The sequence below is a fragment of the Mastigoproctus giganteus genome, chromosome 4 (genome assembly GCF_048544385.1).
Source record: "Mastigoproctus giganteus isolate SK-2022 chromosome 4, ASM4854438v1, whole genome shotgun sequence".
NCBI classification, from domain to species: Eukaryota; Metazoa; Arthropoda; class Arachnida; order Uropygi; family Thelyphonidae; genus Mastigoproctus; species Mastigoproctus giganteus.
The window spans coordinates 82,751,753-82,773,845 of record NC_143578.1 but is presented as its reverse complement, the minus strand read 5'-3'; the positions used below and the strand labels follow the sequence as shown (position 1 = coordinate 82,773,845).

Below are 22,093 nucleotides of genomic sequence, written 5' to 3'. Positions count from 1 at the left end.
GCAAAGGATGCAAAGAAAAACAACAAACAGTACTTTACTTATGTAAACTCTAGAAGGAATATGAATCAGATTGGTCCACTTGATATCGATGGTTGAACTGTTGGTGATCCTGCTCAGGTAGCTAACAAACTAAATGATTATTATGCATCTACATTCACGCATGGAGAGTTATTCAGAGAGGGGAATGTTTAATTCAGAGGTGAATTAAACTCTGGCAGTGAGTAAGATGATTTTGTAATAACTGAGAGCAAAGTGGAGGAGAAATTGTTGAAGATAAACATAAGAAAGGCACCTGGGGGTGGATGGAATCTATCCAGTTATATTCAAGGAGGCAGGAAAGGAAGTAAGCAAACCCTTAGTCATAATTATGAGAGCTTCCTTGGACTCGGGAGGTACCCATGGACTGGAGAAGTGCAAATGTTACCCCAATTCACAAAGGAGAATCAAAGGGTCACACAAATAATTATAGACCTGTTGTGGTAATCAATGAGCACAGCTACTCGTGCACAAATGTGTGCACGTGGCACAGCCAGTGCTATGTTGCCATTTTTGAATAAAGTCCCTCTGTTCCGTTGTTTCCTTCATCATTTCTGTACCTCACGTGGTTCCTTTGGTATGCTTTTCCCATATACAGGCCAATTCTATGAGATGCTACAGGTGAAAACCTGACGGGTCCTTAAATTTTGCACACCAGTGTATTAGTTGGGTTCATTGTTGTGTTCTGTATTTATTAATGATATTGATGATGATATATCAGACAGTGTCCAAGTCTGCAGATGATACGGTTGGCAGGGTTGTTAATGACAGTACGCTGCTGCAACAGGATCTAGAAAAGTTGAGCAGATGAGCTGAGAGGTGACAAATGAAGTTTAACATTGACAAATGTAAAGTACTACATATGGGAAGCAGTAACCCCAGAGTAACGTATCAACTCTGTGGTACTACACTGAAAGTGGTAGAGAATGTAAAGGACCTCAGAGTAATTGTGCAGGCAGATATAAAGTTTTCTGAGCAGTGCAGATGGTCTGCAAGAGTAGCTCATGGTGTCTTGTCAATGATATACAGGAATTTTTCTAGCAGGGATGTGGAGGTGATTATCCCCTTGTATAAGGTGATGGTCAGGCCACACCTTGAGTACTGTATGCAGGTCTGGAGGCCTCATTTTGAGAAGGATGTAGAGCTGTTGGAACGAGTACAGAGAAGGGCAACAAGATTAGTGAATGGAACAAAAGGTTGTTCTTACGAAGAAAGGCTTAAGTTTTGCAGATTATACTGTTTGGAGAGTAGGTACCTGCGAGGTGTTTGAGCATGCTCAGTGCTGATGGGATTCTTCCTCTTGCTCAGAGTAATCACCTGACAGGGCATAAATTCAATTTGAGGATAGTTTTAGGATAGATGTGCGGAAGTTGCCTTTAGCCAGCGGGTAGCTGATTGGTGGAACAGACTTCCAACTTTTGTTGTGGAAGTTGATAGCCTAAATATATTTAAGGCTGAGCTGGATAGGTATTTGGAACGAATGGAGGGGTGAAATCAGAGTTTTTTTTGGCTGATGCTGCATAAGCTTGCTTTCTTGCTTCATGTGCCAATGCTAACAACAGATAAAGCGGGTTCAAGACTTCAGCCTCCCTGAGTTTCTTTAATGTTAATGCAAAAGACTATTTAACTGGCTACGTTGCTTCTCCTGAAGCACAGATAGATGAGGCAAATTTCCAGAAAAATAAGTGTACAAGATTTATAGAGTTCCAAAGTACAACAGACTGTGAACATTGCAATTTACTGTAAGAAATTACGAGTGCAGTAATGCGTATAAAGTGCATAAGGGACAATTTCTTTTACTCTTGTTTGAAGACCTGATATTTGACCAGGTATGGTGCTGGCTCCATCATATCCCTGGCCACGACACATTGTGATTGATAGCCCTAGCTCGTGTAAAGCAGCAAGAAGTACACGAAATGAATCTTGAGCACTTGCCCCAGGCGGTTCAAGAAATCAAACAATATGCTCCACAATATCACCTGTATAAGGCAATGGTCAGGTGTGGCCTGACCATTACCTTATACAGAGACAATCACCTCCTTTTCCCTGCTAGCAAAATTCCTATAAATCATTGACAAAACCCCATGACCTGCCCTGGCAGCCTGTCTGCGTTGCTCAGAAAACTTCATATCTGACTGCACAATTACTCCCAGTGCCTTTTCATTTTCTACCACCTTAAGTGTAGTACCACACAGTTGGTACGTTTCTCTGGGGTTACGTCTACCCATATGCAGTACTTTGCATTTGTCAAGGTTAAACTTCAGTTGCCACTTCTTTGTGACATTACTGAATGTTTCAGCAGACTGTCTATCATGCAAAAATGTAATCTCCCGACTAGTAAGATTTGGACGATTTATGAATTTTTATTGAAATTTTATAATATAATGCATCCATTTACATACCATTACACAATATTATTTTCTTAAGCACAGCACTAAAAATTGCTGTAAACATTGACAGCTTGGATTGTGCAACAAATATTGCACAAATTTGTATAATAGGAAAAAATATCAGTTAAAAAAAAAAATACTAAAATATCAACACAAGTATACTGTTATCTTTGTTTATACTGTGCTCAACAATAAACATTCAAGTTAATTCCAATAAGCTGCAGTCACCTGCTTGCATTCAAAACACTTGCTTAGCCTTGTTAATTCTCTTTGTATAATTGTATTTTTTGTATTATAATACCAATAACATCTGTATACAGTGCAGTACACTATAATTAATAGTAGTACCCGAGGAAGCTATCTAACTTATAGCTATCTTATATTGACATTGTTTAGCACAACACAAGGTGTCAGAATCTCTATCAGAATATTTGTGGAAAAAATATGCCTAAAAGGAAATTTTGAAATAGTGTGTGCTGGAGAAGAATTAATAAAAAACAGCTTAAGTGAATCTGTTTATTTGCAATTGTTTAATTTTTTTTTTCAGTTGGTCCATTGTTACTGTACAATGAAAACATGACATGAGAAAATGTAATCTCTATGATCAGACATCAAAAATTATTTATAGGACTGACAGTTTCATTAATTTGACCAACAAAAGGTGGGTGGGTCAAAACAATATTCACACTTAAAAATAACTTTAAATTTCAAGGTAAAATCAAAACATTAATCCAATGTTTTCTTTACCCAACCTTAATACTTATGAAACTGCTGATACTTCAAACCAGTCCTAAACAAGCAATTTCATTCATACTTAAAAGTATCTTGAAATTTCAAGGGCAGAATCAAAATATGTTAATAATAAATGCTTTTGAAATTACAATACTTCATACCAGTCCTATGTTTAAAAAATAGTGATAGGGAAAATACAACATATAAAAACCCTTTAAAGCTATGTTCGAAAATAATCTAAAAGTATCTACATTCTGTTTATGAGTACTAATCAACATCTAAAAACATTTTCTCAAAAAAAAAACCACACGCGCACACAACATTCATCTGAAAATAATCAGTCCTATAAAGCAATAAAATTATACTTTGTCATGATTAATTATTTTAAAAAATCATCATATTGCATAATGTAACAATGTTCAGAACAGAGGTAGATGCATTTTTTATGGATCTCCCATTCCCACAAAGGCTGCAATCCAGCCAAATGTTGCTGGATCTACTAGATTTTGGATGGAGGATGCCAGTAAATGATTAAGGAAGCCAATATACATATACACAGGTATTCTTAATTATCTTTTGACAAAAAAAAAAAAAAAAATTAATAATAGAATAATAGCAGAGCATATATATTTAAGTTTCAGTGATTATAATTAAAATCACTTTCTAGAAGTATTTTACAGAAGTCCCAGCACCAGATTACTTCATTAACTGTGAACAATCAGTTTCATGCCAAAAGAGAGAGAAAAAAAAAAAAAAAACACAGATCACAGGTCTGTTTGTTAAGTATATGATAGAACAGATGTCTTTTGTTTCCTAAGTAAAGATCCAAAATGGAGAATAAGCTATTCTAAAATTTATAACTGATAAACAACTCTCCCTTTATACAGTGAATGTATAATAACAAGCAACTTTCATAAACATCTTAATGCATAGAGCAAGGCCATGGCACAAGGTTGAGTAGAATTCAACAATAATCACTTAAAGTTTATTTTTCCTTTCAGCCTTACTGTTTCTTTATACATGCTAAACACGTCTCTTCTTAGATTTTCAGTGGTCTTCTTGAATGAGCACTCATTTGAAGTAATTATAACAAATTTCATTGAGGTTCTTATTCTACAATAAAATGAGAAATGAAGGACTATAGCAAAGACTCCAGTAGAAGATCCACATTGTGTGTGCCAGTAGTTCAGCTCATTACAGATTTTCATAAGTTACTTAGGTTTTGGCTGCTTTTTTCGTTTATTTAGTAAGGGATTATTGGTGTGATCAAGATTTTTTAGATGGATTGTATCATAATCAACTCTCATAGTTGCTAGAGACCTCGTCATCTCCTCCTGAAAAGAAAAATATAACAATTACTAAAAAAGAGAATTATATGATAAAACAATTAAAAGATAATATATAAACATTCATATATTACCACAGAATTTTGAGCAGAATGTTAGTTTATAACTGCTTGAATAAATCATTTTAAAAATAAATTTTTCATCATATCAAAAGCATATTTTAATATGAAGTGAGCCAGCCATCTTCTCAATGAAACTAGAACCACTTTAAGCAAACATTTTGCCATATCTGTGTCTGTTTGGAGTGCTAAATTAATTTGAAGAATGTGGGTGTGTAACAAAGAAATTATGTTTTTTGTTGTTTTCATAAACTCAAAGGCCTATCAAATCATCCATCCAGTAAAACTTTCCTCTCTTTCATTACACCTTCATATAACTGCAAATAAGTCACTCAGTCACAGCAGCATATTAATTATTTCTAATGAGCATCCAACAGATACACTGTGATTGACAGAATTAGGGAGGGGAAAAAAAAAAAAATCTTGAGCAAAAGCTGCAGATTCTAAAGGAAATCCACTGATTTGAAAAAATACCAAAAATACACGTTTTCATCATGTCTCCGAAGTAGAGATCTGAGGATTCAGTTAACAAGTACAGGTGACCCCCGCTTAAAGCCGATCATGCGTTCCGGAAAAACAGAGCGCTAGGTGAATCCGCGCTAAGCGAGCGCCAAATTCCCATAAGGTAACATATGTATTTGTGAGTTGCGGTCGGTGCCATAGGATATTTCCTAATCAACAATACGCGGTAGTGAAAAGATACACAAATGTCGGTCAAAATATTTAGTATTCAAATATTTGTACTTATAAAATATTCTACATTACCTACGTATATAATTATATGGTAACTACTTATGTATCAAAATTAAACTTAAAATTCCAATTAAAATCATGAATTTAATTAATATAAATTGATTTAATTTAATTATGAAAAATGTGTTGATTTTGGGTTGAACTTTGGCCCTCTTCCAAATAAACTAAAAGGGGTATTAATTTTAAATCTCTCGCAGCGTTACCACCAACAATAAAGTCAATCAATCCTTCGCCGCTTTGAAACCTGGCATGTTTTATCTTCTTTCAATATGAAACTTCTTGTAGGCAATCGTTTCCACAAAAGTCCTGCTTCATCTATGTTAAAAACTTGTTGAGAAGTATAACACATAATACCCCTCTTCAATAACTTTAACAAGTTCTTTTTTGAAACTTTCGGCTCCTTAATCTGCACTTGCGGCTTCTCCCTGGATTTTAAATCTATTCAACCAGCCCTTACTAGTTTTAAATGGTTCCACTTTTTTTTTTTTTTTTTAGGTGAGTTTTCTTCAGATCATCATATAGGCTAATCTCTCTCTCTCTCTCTCTCTCTCTCTTTTATTATTTATAATATTTAACTTAACTGAATTCTGCATTGGATATTATCTTCAATAAAATTAGTTAAAGTCTTTCCATTTCAATCGTAATAGCCGGCCTAGCCCTTGTTGCTTGCAGTGGAACAGCTATCTTTCCCACTGCTAAAATTAATTCTTTATTTTTTTTTATAATTGTTCTTACAGTTAAACTTGCAAGTCCTAAATTATGGCACACATCCGCTTGTCTTTGACTGGAATCGATTCGCTTCAAAACGTCTAATTTAATTTTCAAATTCAGTAGTATTTTTCTTACATTAATAGTCTTCGTACTGCGCCCAGACGTTGTTGCTTTTTTATTCTTATTGGCCATTATTAACTCTTCGAAATTGTAACTGCGTTGGTTGCATTAATTATGACACAATGTTCAAGTAAACTGTCCGTTATGCACAATGTCTAATACTGTACTGAGTGATGACTAGACCTCGGATAAATGCATATAACGCAAATATTGCAAGCAATATACTTGATCATTTTTTAAAATGTTGATCTCGGAACTACGTAACAAGTCACTGTACTGCAATTAAATTAGCGCACGAGAGAATTTCACTGAGCGTGGGAATATTTCTCAAGTTTGTGTGGGAAACGTTTTAACCGTATTTTTTATATTCATTTTCAAGCTATCGACTCCATCAAATGAAACGATTTCGTTAAATATGCCAAAAATGCAATCTGTAAAAGAGCGTTATAGTGATCTGTGACAGTGTTATAGTCAGATAGTGGTTATAATATAAGAACAGCGCTATAGCGAATCAGCGTAAAGCGAACCACGTTATAACGGGGGCCTGCTGTACAGAGTAATGTTGAGAAAAGCTGCGACTTAGGATTAAATTCGAAAGTACCTGCAATACTGTAGAGACACACGATAGGAAGGAGTAACGATAAGGTCTTTGTTAGACAAATCAATTCTGGAGAGACTGTGCAAGGCTAATAGTAGTAATAGAGGAATTTTTTTTTTTTGATTTGGTAGTTGTTGGCGCATCGGCTTCTGTGGCCATATTGCACCTCCCAAGGTTTTTGCAGTACTTCGATCCAAGCCCGAGGCGGGAATCGAACCCGCAACCTTTGGGTTGCCGGGCAGGTACTTTACCCACTCGGCTAGCCCGGTCGGCTTAATAATAGAGGCATGTGATGCAAGAAAGCAAGCTTATGAGCATATGTAGCATTGCATGCATGGTCTATGCTTGTTAACAGGAGAGACTTTTTTTTTTTTATTGGGATGTAATTCACATAAACAGAAGGGGTATAACAACATTTGCTGATGCTATCGTAGGAGCATTAGGTGACTTAATAAGCACTGCGAAAGCAAAAATAAGAGTAGGAGTGTGTTATAGGCCTAATGACTCGAATGAGTACAATGAACAATTGTACAGAGAAATAGAGTGGGCTAGTAAATCGGAATGTCTTATAATGGGGGATTTTAACTTCCCAGATATTGACTGGAACTTGTGGGTTGGTCACTCACACACACTAGTCAGACTTTTGTGGATTTATTGGATGATTGTTTTCTGCAGCAGTATGTTCGAGAGGCAACCAGAGAGAGTAATACTCTTGATCTGGTTATCAGCAGTGATCACTCGTGTATTAAGAATTTGCAGATAAAGGAACCACTAGGTGGCAGTGATCACAGTGTACTGATGTGGGATTTACTTAAAGATTTAATTACCATCAGGGGTAAAGGAAAGGGTTTTTGCTTCCGTGAAGGTGAGTACAGTGGTCTCTGACAGTTTTTTAAATTCTGTACGGTGGGATAAACTGACGATGTTACCAACAGTAAATTCCAAGTGGGAAGCATTCAAGGAATTAATCGTGGAAGCTACTAAAAGTTTCATACCTATTAAGAAATATTGTTCAAGGTTTAGGCCTAAATGGTTATCTAATGAACTAATGAGACTCGTAATAGAGAAGAAAAATGCATGGGATGCATATAAATTATCAAGCGACTCAGAAGCCTATGGCAGATATAAGCTAGTCTGTAATCAGGTGACAAAGGAGGTTAGGCAGGCGAAGGCAGATTATGAGAAATCCTTGGCAAAAGATGCTAAGAAAAATAGCAAGGATTTCTTTACTTATATAAACTTTAAAAGAAAGGGGATGAATCTGATTGGTCCACTTGACATCGATGGTTCGACTGTTGATGATCCTGCTCAGATAGCAAACGAACTGAATGAGCATTTTGCATCTAAATTCACACATGGAATTATTAAGGTTTGAAAATGGCAGAAGGTTATCAAATTGTAGCAGGATACTTAATGATTTTGTAATACTGAAAGCAAAGTGGAGGAGAAATTGTTGAAGTTAAACATAAGAAATGGGGTGGATGGGATCTATCCAGTTATATTAAAGGAGGCGGCAAAGCAACTAAGCAAACCTTTAGCCATAATTATGAGAGCGTCCTTGGACTCAGGGGAGGTTCCCACGGACTGGAGATGTGCAAATGTATCCCCAATTCACAAAGGGGGATCGAAGGGTGACACGAGTAATTACAGACCAGTTAGTTTAACTTCTGTTTCGGGTAAAATAATGGAGTCACTGGTTAAAGATGCATTGCAGGATCATCTAGACAAGACTGCAGCAATAATTCAGACACAGCATGGGTTTGTTAAGGGAAAGTCTTGTCTGACAAATTTGATAGGATATTATGATGTGGTTACAAAGGAACTGGATGCAAAAAATAATTTTGATATCATATATTTGGATTTCAGGAAAGCTTTTGATACTGTTTCACATGGAAGACTAGTATACAAATTGGAGCAGAATGGTATTAAGGGAAGTTGCTACAATGGATAAAAGGATGGTTAAGTGGGAGAAGACAGAGCGTGGTAATCAAAGAATGCTGCTCTTCGTGGACTAATGTTATCAGTGGAGTCCCACAGGGTTCGGTGTTGGGTCCACTGTTGTTTTGTATATTTATCAATGATATTGATGAAGGTTTATCAGGCTTAATGTCGAAGTTTGCAGATGATACAAAGGTTGGCAGGGTTGTTAATGACAGTAATGGCAGTGTGCTACTGCAACAGGATCTAGATAATTTGGGTAGATGGGCTAAGAAGTGGCAACTGAAGTTTAACATTGACAAATGCAAAATACTGCATATGGGTAGAAGTAACCCCAGAGAAACGTACCAACTGTGTGGTACTACACTTAAGGTGGTAGAAAATTAAAAAGACCTGGGAGTAATTGTGCAGTCAGATATGAAGTTTTCTGAGCAATGCAGACAGGCTGCCAGGGCAGGTCATGGGGTTTTGTCAATGATATATATAGGAATTTTGCTAGCAGGGAAAAGGAGGTGATTATCCCTCTGTATAAGGCAATGGTCAGGCCACGTCTTGAGTACTGCGTACAGGTCTGGAGGCCTCATTTTAGGAAGGATGTAGATTTACTTGAGCGTGTACAGAGAAGGGCAACAAGATTGGTGAGGGGAATGAAGGGATCCTCTTACCAAGAGAGGCTTAAGTTCTGCAAATTGCAGTGGCTGGAGACTAGGCCCCGGTGATCTGATTGAGGTGTATAAGGCCTTGAATGGGTTGAGCACGCTGAATTCTGATGGGATCCTTCCACTTGTTCAGATTACGAACCTAAGGGGGCATAAATTCAAATTAAGAAAAGACAGATGTAGATTAGATGTGCGGAAATTTGCCTTTAGCCAGCATGTGTTTAATTGCTGGAACAAACTTCCATCTGTCGTTGTGGAAGTTGATAGGTTGAATAAATTTAAGGAGGAACTGGACAGGCATTTAGAGGGAATGGTGTCTTTTTTTTTTTTGGCTGATGCTGCATAAGCTCATACACTTGCTTTCTTGCATCAAATGCCACTGCTACTACTACTACTTGGAAAACAGTTGGCCTGGGGATGAACAATTCACAGATTAACAGCAGATGCAAGCAGAGGTGAGCAATTCTTGCAGTGTTTCTACAGAGATATATATACAGCAGCCTTAAGAGTAAGTTATTGGAAGTCACAAGGTTTGCTGGGGACAAGCAAATACATGGGCTGTATTATGGTGACACTCGGAAAAAAGGGATGCATAATTTGAATATCAGGGACAGACAGGACAGTGGGATGGAAAGAAATGCTCTTGGGGAAGAAGTATACAGAATGTAAAGCAGTGAATTCAAATTATGTAGGTAGCAAGTGTAATGTTGAATCAGTTTAGTTTTTATATAAACACTGGGAAAACTAAAATGAGAGAGTAGGAGTCTATTATAAGGCAAATCCCAGATATTCACAGGAAATTATCGGGTTATAGTATTCACCTTGCAGTGCAAAGAAGCTACAGGCTTTTGGCACACTGGCAAAAAAAACCAAGTAGATAAGAAAACACATATTATATGCTTCCCTCCTAGCAGGTAAGTATCCAGTTGACCTTTGAATTTATTCAAACTGTCAGCCTCAACTACCTGCGAGGGCAACTTGTTCCAGCAATCAACGACTTGCTGGCTAAAAGAAAACTTCCTACCCTGGAATTTGAATTTATGACTCCTAGTTCTGGAATTCTTTATAACATTGAGAATTTTCCACCATCATTCATTTTACTAATCCCTCTTAGAGCCTTGTAAACCGCAATCAGGTCACCTCTGAGGTGCCTGGTGCCAAGCTCTGTAGCCCACATAATCAGTCTTTCCTCATAAGGTCTTCCATCTGCCAATCTCACCATTCAAGCTGCATGTCTTTGGATCTTTCAAGAAGCTTAATGTCTTTTTTCAGATGAGTCTCCACACATGAACACAGTATTCCAAATGTGGTCGTATAATTGCTTTATACAGTGATATTCCTATTTCTACATGATAATGTTCGATAAATCATCGATAGGACACCATATTTCTGGCTGCCTGTTTACATGGTTGAGACTATTTCATATCTGCCTGCATTGTAACTCCCAGATCTCTTTCCTCCTCCACTGTTTTTAATTCAACCCCACCAAGCTATCTGAAAATAATCTGAAAAATATCCATTAATCATAACCCTTCTGCCCTGCAAGCCACCCAGAAATCCATCTTAGACTCTTACCAGTAATCCCAACCTGCTCAAGTTTATACAATAACCTCTCACGAGGAACAAGTCAAATACTTTGCTAAAATCCAAATAAACTATGTCGAAATTGTAACTTAAATCCAGCTCATGAGTAACTGTGTCAAAATAGCCTACAAAGTTAGTTAAGCATGATTTTCCCTTAACAAAGACATCTCTCTAAGGATTGCACTCTTAATCATTACCTCTAAGACGTTTTTTTCCTTTCGTTCTTAACCCTTTGCGGTCTGCATTATTTTCACTGTCTTTCCCATGCAGTCCAGCACTATTAATCAAATGACTACTTAAAATTTCATGTTCAAAAATTATTTATTTTCAGATTTACATGAGCTCATATATAAAACAGCATGACTAAACAGATTAAAAGCTCTAATACAATATTTCTTCCTTGATGAAAATATTAATAAAACCTTCCATCTGAATAATTGACAATGCTTTTTTTTTTTTTTTTTTTAACCTTAAAACCTGTACTTTTTGTTCCTGGGCATAGATGCAACATTTAAAATATCTGCAGAAATCACTTTGTGCTAAATACATTCTTAAAAAAATTTAATTATGTCAGTTAGTCCATCCTTCAGACCAATATTCCTTTGTCAGTTTTTCATTTAGTCCCATGTTGATAACTCCAAAAATCTCCTTTAGTTCATTTAGTGAAACCTAAATCCAGTCACACCATGTGGAACAGTCTGAAACTATAATTTAGTTTTTCAGATTGTTTATATAATGCATAAATAAATAGTAGTACACAGAAAACAAACTTCAAAATCAGAAACACCAACAATTGCATTGGTGGAGACATTGTGACTTCAAGGAGGAAAAAACAAACAAAAAAAAAACAAAAAAACAACCCAATAAAAACTGCATACTGGCTGCAGTGCCTAGTGATTGAATTTAAACATCAGTAAACACGGATTTAGCTTTTCAGATTGTTTATATGAAATGCATATAGATGACAGTACAGTAATTGTGCTAGTACAGCTGATAAAGAAATTCCATAACTGGAAATGCTGGATGCAATATTTGACTGGAAGTGTAACTTCACAATGTTGCAGTAGGTGCAACATTGGAGCACAAAGGGTTAAATATATATCAAACTATTTACTTCCACAAACACCAGATGGAGGTTTGTTCGAACAACAAAGTACCATCTGGCTGAAAGCAAATTTCTGCACATTATCTATCCTGCAGTTGCCCTTCCTTTTAAAATTATGTGTGTTGTCTAAGAAAGAGCAAGGATACCATCAACAACTGCTTCTGTGTGAGCACTCACACAGAAACAGAAATTTTCTGGATTTATTGGATGACTGTTTTCTACAGCAGCATGTAAGAGAGGCAATAAGAGAAAACAATATGCTTGATCTGATTATCAGCAGTGACTCTTCATTAAGAATATCCAGATAAAGGAACCACTAAGTGGTAGTGATCATAATATAGTAATATGAGATCTACTTAAAATATAACTACTATCAAGTGTAAAACAAAGGATGTTGGCTTTTGTAAAGATGACTACTATGATCTCAAACAGTTTTTAAATTCTATATGATGTTAGCAACAAAAAATTCTAAATGGGAGGCATTCAGAGAAGTAATCATAAAAACTACTCACTTTTTTAAACCAACAAAGAGATCCTGTTCAAGGTTTAGACCTAAATGATAGTTAGATGAACTGATGAGACTATGGCAGAAAAGAAAAATTTGTGGGATGGCTATAAATTAGCTGGTGACATGGAAACCTACAGTAAAGTAAAGTTATAGAAAATAGAAACTTGTCTGCAATCAAGTCACTAATGGGTTAGGCAAGCTACGTGAGATTATGAGAAGTCCTTGGCTAAGAATGCAAAGAGATTAACAACATTGGTCTACTAGATGTGAATGGCATACACTACTGATGATCCTGTTTAGGTTGCTACCAAACTAACTAAATATTTTGAATCTTGTATCTTCATGCACAAAGAAAGATTTTTACGGAATGGAACCACAAAGAAGTTCAAGTCTAATGTCAACAAATATCTTCTTTTGTCTTCTCAACCTCCAACCCATGCACCACTAAGTTATAACTGGAAGCTAAAGTAAACAAGACACTTAGGGATAATGGGATCTATCCAGTTATGTCAAAAGCAGCAGCAAAAGAGGTAAGCAAACTTTTGACCATAATTATAAGAGCATGCTTGGATTCATAGGAACTTCTCCTACTGATTTGAGATGGAACAATTATAGACCTTTAAGTTCTACTTCTGTTCTAGAAAAAAAATAATGGAGCCAGTGGTTAAAGAAATATTGTAGGATCATCTTTACAGGAATGGAACTACACAGAAAACACAGTATCAATTTGTTAATGGGGGGTTTCCTGTCTGATCAACCTGATTAACTCCCATGATGCAGTAACAAAGGAATTGGATGCAAACAATTTTGACATCGTATATTTAGATTTCAGAAAGCTTTTTGCCACTGTTGGACGCAAGACTGCTTTATAAATTGGCAAATTGTGGCATTAGGGACAAGTTACTGCTATGGATATAGGGATGGTTGAGTGGCAGAAGACAGAGTAGTGGTTTAAACGGGCACTGTTTTCCTTGTACTAATGTTATTAGTGGAGTCCCTCAGGGTTCAGTGCTGGGCCTTTACTGTTTACAATATTTATTAATGATATTGATGAAGGCATATCAAGCTTACAGTTAAAATTTGCAATTGATACAAAGATTGGCAGGGGGGAGGATAATGATAGGAATCAAGGCATACTACTGCAGCAAGACCCAGAAAAATTAGATGGGCTGAGAAGTAGCATGCACTGATGTTTAACATTGGTAAATGTAAGCTACTGCATTGGCAGCAGTATTCCCAGAATAACATAATTAGGTGGTACCACACTCAAGTTGGTGATGAAAAAAAAGAGACTTAGAGGTTTATTAGATAGCGTGATAATATCAAGTTCTTACAGTGCAGACAGGTCGCTAGAACAACTGCTCATCGGGTTCTATCACTGATATATAGGAACTTTGCTAACAGGGACAAAGGTGCAATTATCACACTGTATAAAGCAATGGTTAGGTAGCATCTTGAGTACTGTAAACAGGTCTGGAAGCCTCATTTTAAGAAATGCTGTGGATCTCTTAGAATGGATGTAGAGAATAGCAACCAGAGTAGTTGAGAACACAAAGGGATACTCTAACCACAAAAGACTGGTTCTGCAAATTGCAGTGCTTGGAAACTAGGCATTTGTAAGGAACCCTGATTTAAGGAAGAATTAGACATATGAAGTGGAAGAGCATTTTTTTTCTTTTATTATTATTATTTTTTACTGTTGATGCTGTATAAGCTTGCTTCCTTGGATCATCTTTACAGTATTACTAATAATGATGATAACAATTACTTAATTCTGATTAAATCTATTTTTATGAACCAGAGTAATTTGAATAACTAATTGGTCAAAGTACCATAATTTTGGGAGATCTGGTATTGGCAGGACTTACTGCAGATGACATGTTAGGATATTTCATGCTGCACTTGGTTTTTCTGGACAACCTTGATATTTCATGCAGAAATAGCAACTGTCAGTGGGATGTGTGTTGGCTTTGACACACCACAGGAAGAGCAAAAGGCATACTTTTAATTTTCCCAGTTAGCCATGTCCTCAAGATTTGTGGTGGGTAATATAGCAAGTATGTGGAACCCAAGTTTTGTTCTGATCATCAATCTTGCAACCAAAGTTCAAAGAACATGCACATTTAGTAATACTATAGATTTTCTTCTTCTGAGTTTTGTTGTAAATCATCCACACATGTAACAGAAATTGTCAAGGTGATCCCAACACTTCCTTTGCTTCTGCCTTAACAATACAGTACAGGTTGACCATCACCAATCCGGCAGCACTGGGACCTGTGGGGTGCCGGATTACCGGTGGTTATTTTAGCACATACAGTTTAGCCACCTCCATACAGTTTAATCCACATACAATTTAAACAGCTAGCCACCTCTTCCTACCTTTAATTAAAACATTGACTGCCAAGCCAGTTTAAGAAAAAATTCCCCAGGGGCCAAAAAATATTTAGCAAATAATTTGATTAGTAATTCTAAAATAAGTATTGTAATGTCAGTGTTGTGGTTTTTTCGCTTAAAATATATATAAAAAAAGAGACTGTCGCATATATATATATATTTTTTAATATGTGGCCAATGTGGTCCAGTAGGTTACTTTATTTCTTGAGAAGCCGTGTTGGCCACATATGTGTGACGCTATTACGGCATACATATGAAGGTCATTTGTGATTAGTTTATTGCATGTGCGGCGAGCACTGCAATAAAACTAATTGCGATAAAATAAACTCTCAAACCGCAAAGAGTTTGTCAGCATTGTTAGAGATTTTGTGAAAACAAATTTGTTAGCGCGCTGTATTATCCATCATATTGTGTTGTGTTTTTCCGCAAGTTTGTACAAGTTTGTAAAAAAAAAAAATCTAAAAAGGAATGGCTAAAAGAAAATTAGTAAAATAAGAGGAACTGAGAGAAATTTCTGGAATTTACAATTAAGCAGAGTTAAACTTCTCACAGGACACACTGCCTGTCGAGATTTTTTTAGAAGTTTAACTTTATCTGTTATGAACAATGTACGGTGTTTGCGCTTTACACCACGAGAGGCACTTCCTTTATGCATTGGAACAATGGCTGGGGCTAAATGTGAGCAGGTTATAATAATAAATGCAAAAACACAGGTGGGAATGGCTTGCCAGTGTTTATGAGTTCATGCCAACAGCTGATGCTGCAACCAATGCCACCAAAACAGTAGCGGCAGGTCGGTGCGCCGACCTGGGAAATTTGAAATTACATTCACGGAAATTATGTCCGAATTAGCGGTGGAGCCGGAAAAACATGGAAGAAACAAACTGTACACATATTCACACTAAAACTTTCTTTCTTTTACTGAAAAAAACGAGAGGGAGGCAGAAAGACAAGGCTGAACATGTTAACCCTCTCCAATGTTATTACCATTTATGCACACATGCAGACATTATTATATGCGGATAATATATCAGTCATATCTACATCCCTAAATCCCTAAGATATAGGTATTATGGGTAAATATAAAAACTCGTATATGTAGAACTTGTAATGTGAAATTTTAAGAATCATTTTCAGAATCTATGCATAAAAATTAACTGTAAGCAGCTGATATTTGGTGGAGGTAAAATTCATGTTGGCCAGTTTTTCCCCTAATTCTGTGCAAATGTTTGTTATGGAACAAAACCAGGGATATGCAAAAGGGATGCAATGTGTGCACAGAAGGCACCTCTAAACATTTATTAAACTGAATAAAACTAAGGTTTATGTAACATTTATGACTATTTAAGTGAAGCCAAAGGTGGGAGGTTGTGAATCTACTGTATGAGAATAACTACTTTCCCTTTTGTGGTTTAATATAATTTTAGTAATACATATTTCATGAGATTCTTCTTTAAAATTTCCAAGATTTTTTCCTGCAGCTAAGATTTTGGAGTGTTTAATGCCAAAATTGTGTCTTTCTGCTATTGAATGGAATGGTGTCATACATGCTTTGTGTTACTGTAAGCATGATTTCAATTTTGGGGAGAACTACTTTTCATATTTCTCACTGAATTGACAGGTTATTCTACAAACATTGCTCCTTGTTTCTAATGTGGGGGGGGGCGCAGAGTTTCAAGAATTTGTTTTAATTTTTTGTCCAGTCTGCCTGCTAATACATTTTTTTTTTTTTTTTGACTATTCTAGAGAAATTTTCTCCTCCAGGGTGGTAAGGAAAGAGTCCAACCTCAAAATGTTTTTTTTGTTAAATAACTTTTTAAGTGTTTTGAGCACGCAATGTTGAATTCAATCTGCCTAATATGGTAGATTTTTACAAGATCCTGGTGTCTGTAAGTTTCCTGTGTATACTATTGTGGTGATTGTGTGACTTTGATTGAAACATCCAGGAACGGTCAGTGTTATGTTCTTATCTTGGCTGTTCAAGATACTGTGAAAAGATTTCAATGTTTCTTTGCTGTGGTCACAGATCACAAGAATATCACGGTAAAAAATCTGAGTCAACTTTTTCTTTTGGGGTTGGTGAGGGATGTTCAAATGGAGAAGGATAACAAAAATCTTCCTCCCTTTGACAGTAATATCACTATTTTCTATAATTGGTATACAGAAAACCAATGAACATCCTATCAATTAAATTACCATTCTAACCACTCATCTTATTACAACAGGCATAATCAAGGGATTAATGCTCAGGGCATTAAGAATCTATTCACCCAATACCCTAAATCAAGAAATTTACAAAACATAATGCACATTTCTAAACATCAATACTCTGTGAGGCTTACTAACAAAGTTATCAATCAGACCACGAACAAAATCCCACCCTATCCCAAGATACCAGCTCCTCAGCAAGCCCCACTCATTGTTTTATTATCCACGGATAGGCAACACAATTAAGTCGAGAAAGATTGTGTCAAGTGCAATGTTAATGTTAGATTTACAGGCACTAAGAACCCAAAGTAACTCCTATGCTCCTGTCGCCCCATCAGAAAATTGCAAAAAAAAAAAAAACAATTGACAACCACAACCATACTGTAACAGAAAATGACAAATTCAAATCTACCGATCCAAAAGTCCTCAATATCTTTCACTACCGAAAAAAAACGTAGACTTTTAGCTTGCAAAAATACATAAACAGGAATGTATGCATAACTACAGGAAGAGAGCATCCTCTTCCTGCCACCAAGACTACTGGCAGGCCAGAGACCATCAACCTTCTCATAGACAGAGTAGCAGAATTTAATGTGTGTAATGGCATACTTTTGTCTTTGGGCAATATATTCCATATCTCCTGCCCCTTCTACTCATCTCAATCTCCTGCCTCTTCCACTCTGTTTGTAGAAAGACATACTTTGTATATCTTCCTGCAAACAGATGTTTTCAGTCATTTCCCAGCCAATCAAAATGTGGTCTACTCCAAAGTACACACAGGGAGGGGGGGGGCAGTGCTTCTTTCAGCTTTCTTTATGTTCCAATGGCTTATCAGAAGTAGGACAATGTAATCTGTATTAGCATTAGTAGAGGCATATGATGCAAGAAAGCAAGCTTATACAGCATCAGCAAAACAAAACTTAATTCCTGTATATCATTGACAAGACCCCATGAGCTACTCTTGCAGCCTGTCTGCGCTGCTCAGAAAACTTCATATCTGACTGCACACAATTACCCCCAGGTCTTTTTCATTCTCCACTACCCTGAGCATAGTACAGCACAATTGGTATGTTACTCCGAGGTTACTGCTACCCATATGCAGTACTTTGCATTTGTCCATGTTAAACTTCAGTTGCCACCTCTCAGCCCATCTGCTAAACTTTTCTAGATACTGTTGCAGTAGATTCTGCCAACCTTCGTATCATCTGCAAACCTGGACATTAAGCCTAATATACCTTCATCAGTATCATTGATAAATACAGAAAACAACAATATGCCCAACACTGAACCCTGGGGTACTCCACTAATAATATTAGTCCATGAAGAGCAGTGTCCATTGATTATTACTCTCTGTCTTTTCCCACTCAATGATCCCTTTATCCATAGCAGCAACTTACGCTTAATGCCATTCTGCTCCAATTTGTACAGTAGTCTTCCACATGCAACAATATCAAAAGCTTTCCTAAAATCCAAGTATGTGATATTAAAATTATTTTTTGCACCAAGTTCCTTTGTGACTACATAATGTAAAGTTTAATAATAAAATACTTAAAATTATGTTCTTGCAATGCAGAGTAGTGTGCTTACTCTTCTAATTATTACATACGTAATAATTAGAAGAGTTCTAAAGGTTGGCAGATTTGAGCAGTCTCAAAGGAATTATTAAATTATACAGAAAATCATTAAACTTTCTTCTTTCATGGTAACCACTCTCTGCTAACTTCCATGCGATGCTCCTTTTGGTTTTTGTTTAATAACCGTGGCACAAACTTGGCTGCAGTCCTCCTCATGTTCAACTTGTCTGACAAAATCCGCTGGCACGTGTTGTACAATAGTCCTACGATGCCACAAATGTTGTGGATGGTCTGCCTGTGGCCTTCACAGATCGCCGTCTGAACCTTTGCAACATTTTTAGGGGGGTGCTTGATGATGGATGCCCAGAGCGATCGTCATCATCAACCGACATTTGACCGTTTTTAAAATGGTTAAACCAGTAGTAGGTCTGCGTCTGGCCTAAAGCATTGTCACCAAAAGTTTGTTTCAACTTCTTATGGGTTTCCGCTGCTGTATCGTTAAAAAGGAAACAAAACTTGATGCAAGCACGTTGCTCTCTCACATCAGCCATCGCAACAATTGCAAACTATGTGAAACACACTAGCAGAGAACTGCACGTAAATATTCAATGACTCTATCCAGCCTGATGCCACGTGTGACACACTGACTCACAAAGGATGTATGCAGTGTTACCCAGCGCCACAAGTCCATACTAGACTTAGTTCCTGTGCAACATTCAAATTTAGGAAACATCTGGTTGGCACCTTGTATATTGGACAAATAGTATCCCTATGAAATATATGTATCTGTGACCCCACTATGATGAGTTATCATTAGTCCTACTTATTGTTGAGTATGGTGTTTTTATAGTTATGAATGCACAAGCAAAAAAGGCAGAAATTGGGGAAATGTAAATTGAGGGATGTCTGCATATGTACACATGCACATTTTTATAATCTATACGTTAAACAGTTTTACTAATTAACATTCCTCAAGAATGTTAATAGGTTAAATCACTATATAATTACAATTTGTGTCTCTGTATTTTCAGTCTGTTCTAATGACATCACTGAAGACACCAGGGCAATTACACTGTAACTACTTATAAGTTTGAATAATTATAAGGGACTCACCTGCACTTCAGGCCATGCATATTCTTCTTCTTTTAATACTCTAACTGAGTGAAGGGGAGTTTGAGGAACTTCTGTGTATTTCTTTAAAAAAAAAAAACAAAAAAATAAAAAAAAAACGTGTTATTCACTAGTTACAAAAGGAAAGAACACTGGAAAAGCTATGTGACTGGAGAAACACACAAAATGATTAACAGTTAAGCAAAAAAAAAAAAAAAAAAAAAACAAGATAACACAGAAAAAAAGTATTAACACATAATAAAATAGTCCATGGTCCAGAATAAAATAGCCTAAAAGGTTATCATGCATCTCAATGCACATGGGTTTGACCCACTGGGGTCATTTTCCAAAAATTATTATTTTTCATACTGTTTTGCTGAAATGTGTAAAAGTGAAATGAAAATTGAGGAAAAGGTATTTATTGTAAAGCAATATGTAAAGGGCTGGAGTAGTATGAAAATGAGTTTTGAAACCAGGCTCCACTAATGCATGCATACAATTGCTACCAGAGCAAGAAGCTGAAATGAACATAAACTCATAACAGAAACTAAAACTCATCTTAAATTTTATCAGCAACTCAAGCTTGGTTTGGGGGGGGGGGGGACCAACAACAACAGCAGAGAACCTGCACATATTGGCCCTTGGGCAATTCAATACCCAGGGATAGTAACCATGGGCATCAAATGATGCACAATCATTTGATGCCCGTGGTTACTATACCTGCCACTAGGAGCCGTATGCACTACTATCCAGCAAATTGGCTATCTTATTAAAAAAGATCTCTCACAAATAAATTAAAACAATTAAAAGAATATTTGTCTATAAGTAATAAATCCAAATTTTCCAGAGACAAAGGGAAAGTCTGCCTCTCAAGGCAAGCCCCAAAATTTGCATACTGAAAATGATACAGCATAACATGACACCAGTTTTAGGCTCTCCACAAAAAAAAAAAAAAAAAAAAAAGGAAAAAAAAAAAGTCTATCAGCAAGGCCCAATCTACAATTTGAAGTTCATACTACAATCATTCAGCAGGAAACAGCTATGCATTCTGAATATCAAACAAGACCTAATCTCACAGTTAACTGCAATCACCAGAGGCCAAAAACAAGCATGTTTCTCTCCCCTGGTCAGAATTGTTTTAGGAGTCTATCACCAGGTCATTCAATTGCCTCTTAACCTGGCTTAGTCAGAAATCCTTGCTGCTGAACCCACCATTCGGAAATGGCCTGACTCTTACCATTCACCACCAAGACCTCGCTTAGCCAAATATGTTAAACCTACTTCAAAAACTAATAGGTCACTGGTGACTTATCAGAAAAAAGTCAAAGGACATCAGTATAAACAGTTCTATACTCTCTAATTATGCCCAGAAGGGGAACACTCTGAGCAAACAACAAAAGATTCTAATGGCAATAACAACTCTTCCACACCAAGCCTTGGAGGCAAAGGTTAAGATTTGAACAAATAAGCATTCTTAACATTAATACTGTGGCCTTTTGAACCCTCCAATCAACTAATAATCTTCCTGAGCTTAACACAGAGAACTTCAATCTTATTCTTCATGTAGTAGTAGTAGTGGCATGTGATGCAAGTAGATGGCTTGTAGAATAAACAATCTTCTAGGCACAACCCCAGGTATTTTACCTCGCAAACATACCTTGTAGAGACACCTCGAGATTTAACAGGAGGAGGGAGAGTAGCACCGAACTTGCCCTTTTGAAGCATGGAGACAGTTTTCTTGTCTGATGTAACTAACTTGGGGACATGGAACACTCCTTCGGTATTTCCAATGCTCTAAAAGCACATTCTCTATCTGCTCTTCACAAAAGATCTAAGCATAGCCAAATCATCTGCAAAAGCAACCATGTCCACACCCCCCTTTGATCTGGTGCAAGAAATTATCTAAAACTATACTCCATGTGGAAGTCCCAATATCAATCCCTGGAAGCAGCCTGTTTTCTATACTACCAACTTTTTCTAAATAATAAAACCTTACTGTAACTTTATGGTCCAAAAAATAATTCCTGAACACAGTATATAAATTCCCAGGCAGTTTGGCTATTTGAACTCTATGGAGGATAGAATCCCACTAAGGTTATAAAAAGCACCTTTGAAGTTGACAAACAAGCCTAGGACATGTTCCCCCACGATAAGTCTGAACATAACTCAAAAGTTTGTAAAGTGCATCCTCAGTAGACTTTTTTAAAACCAAACAATGATTAATAGTTAAGCAACCGTTCCATATGGCAAGTAAACAAATACAATAAT

General features: G+C 36.6%; 1 protein-coding gene across 2 annotated transcripts in view; it reads right to left on the bottom strand.

Moving 5' to 3' along the window:
• Nucleotides 1-2,941: 2,941 nt before the first annotated feature.
• Nucleotides 2,942-22,093, bottom strand: part of LOC150086870 (MAP kinase-activated protein kinase 2-like) — a 197,501-nt gene continuing 178,349 nt past the window's right edge. For both annotated transcript variants that reach the window (XM_090371638.1, XM_090371637.1), the window contains exons 9-10: nt 19,829-19,909; nt 2,942-4,492 (exon numbers count right to left, since the gene is read on the bottom strand). In XM_090371638.1, coding sequence (XP_090227764.1) covers nt 4,370-4,492; nt 19,829-19,909 — 204 coding nt within the window. In that variant the 3' untranslated portion in view covers nt 2,942-4,369. The remainder of the gene's footprint in view (nt 4,493-19,828; nt 19,910-22,093) is intronic.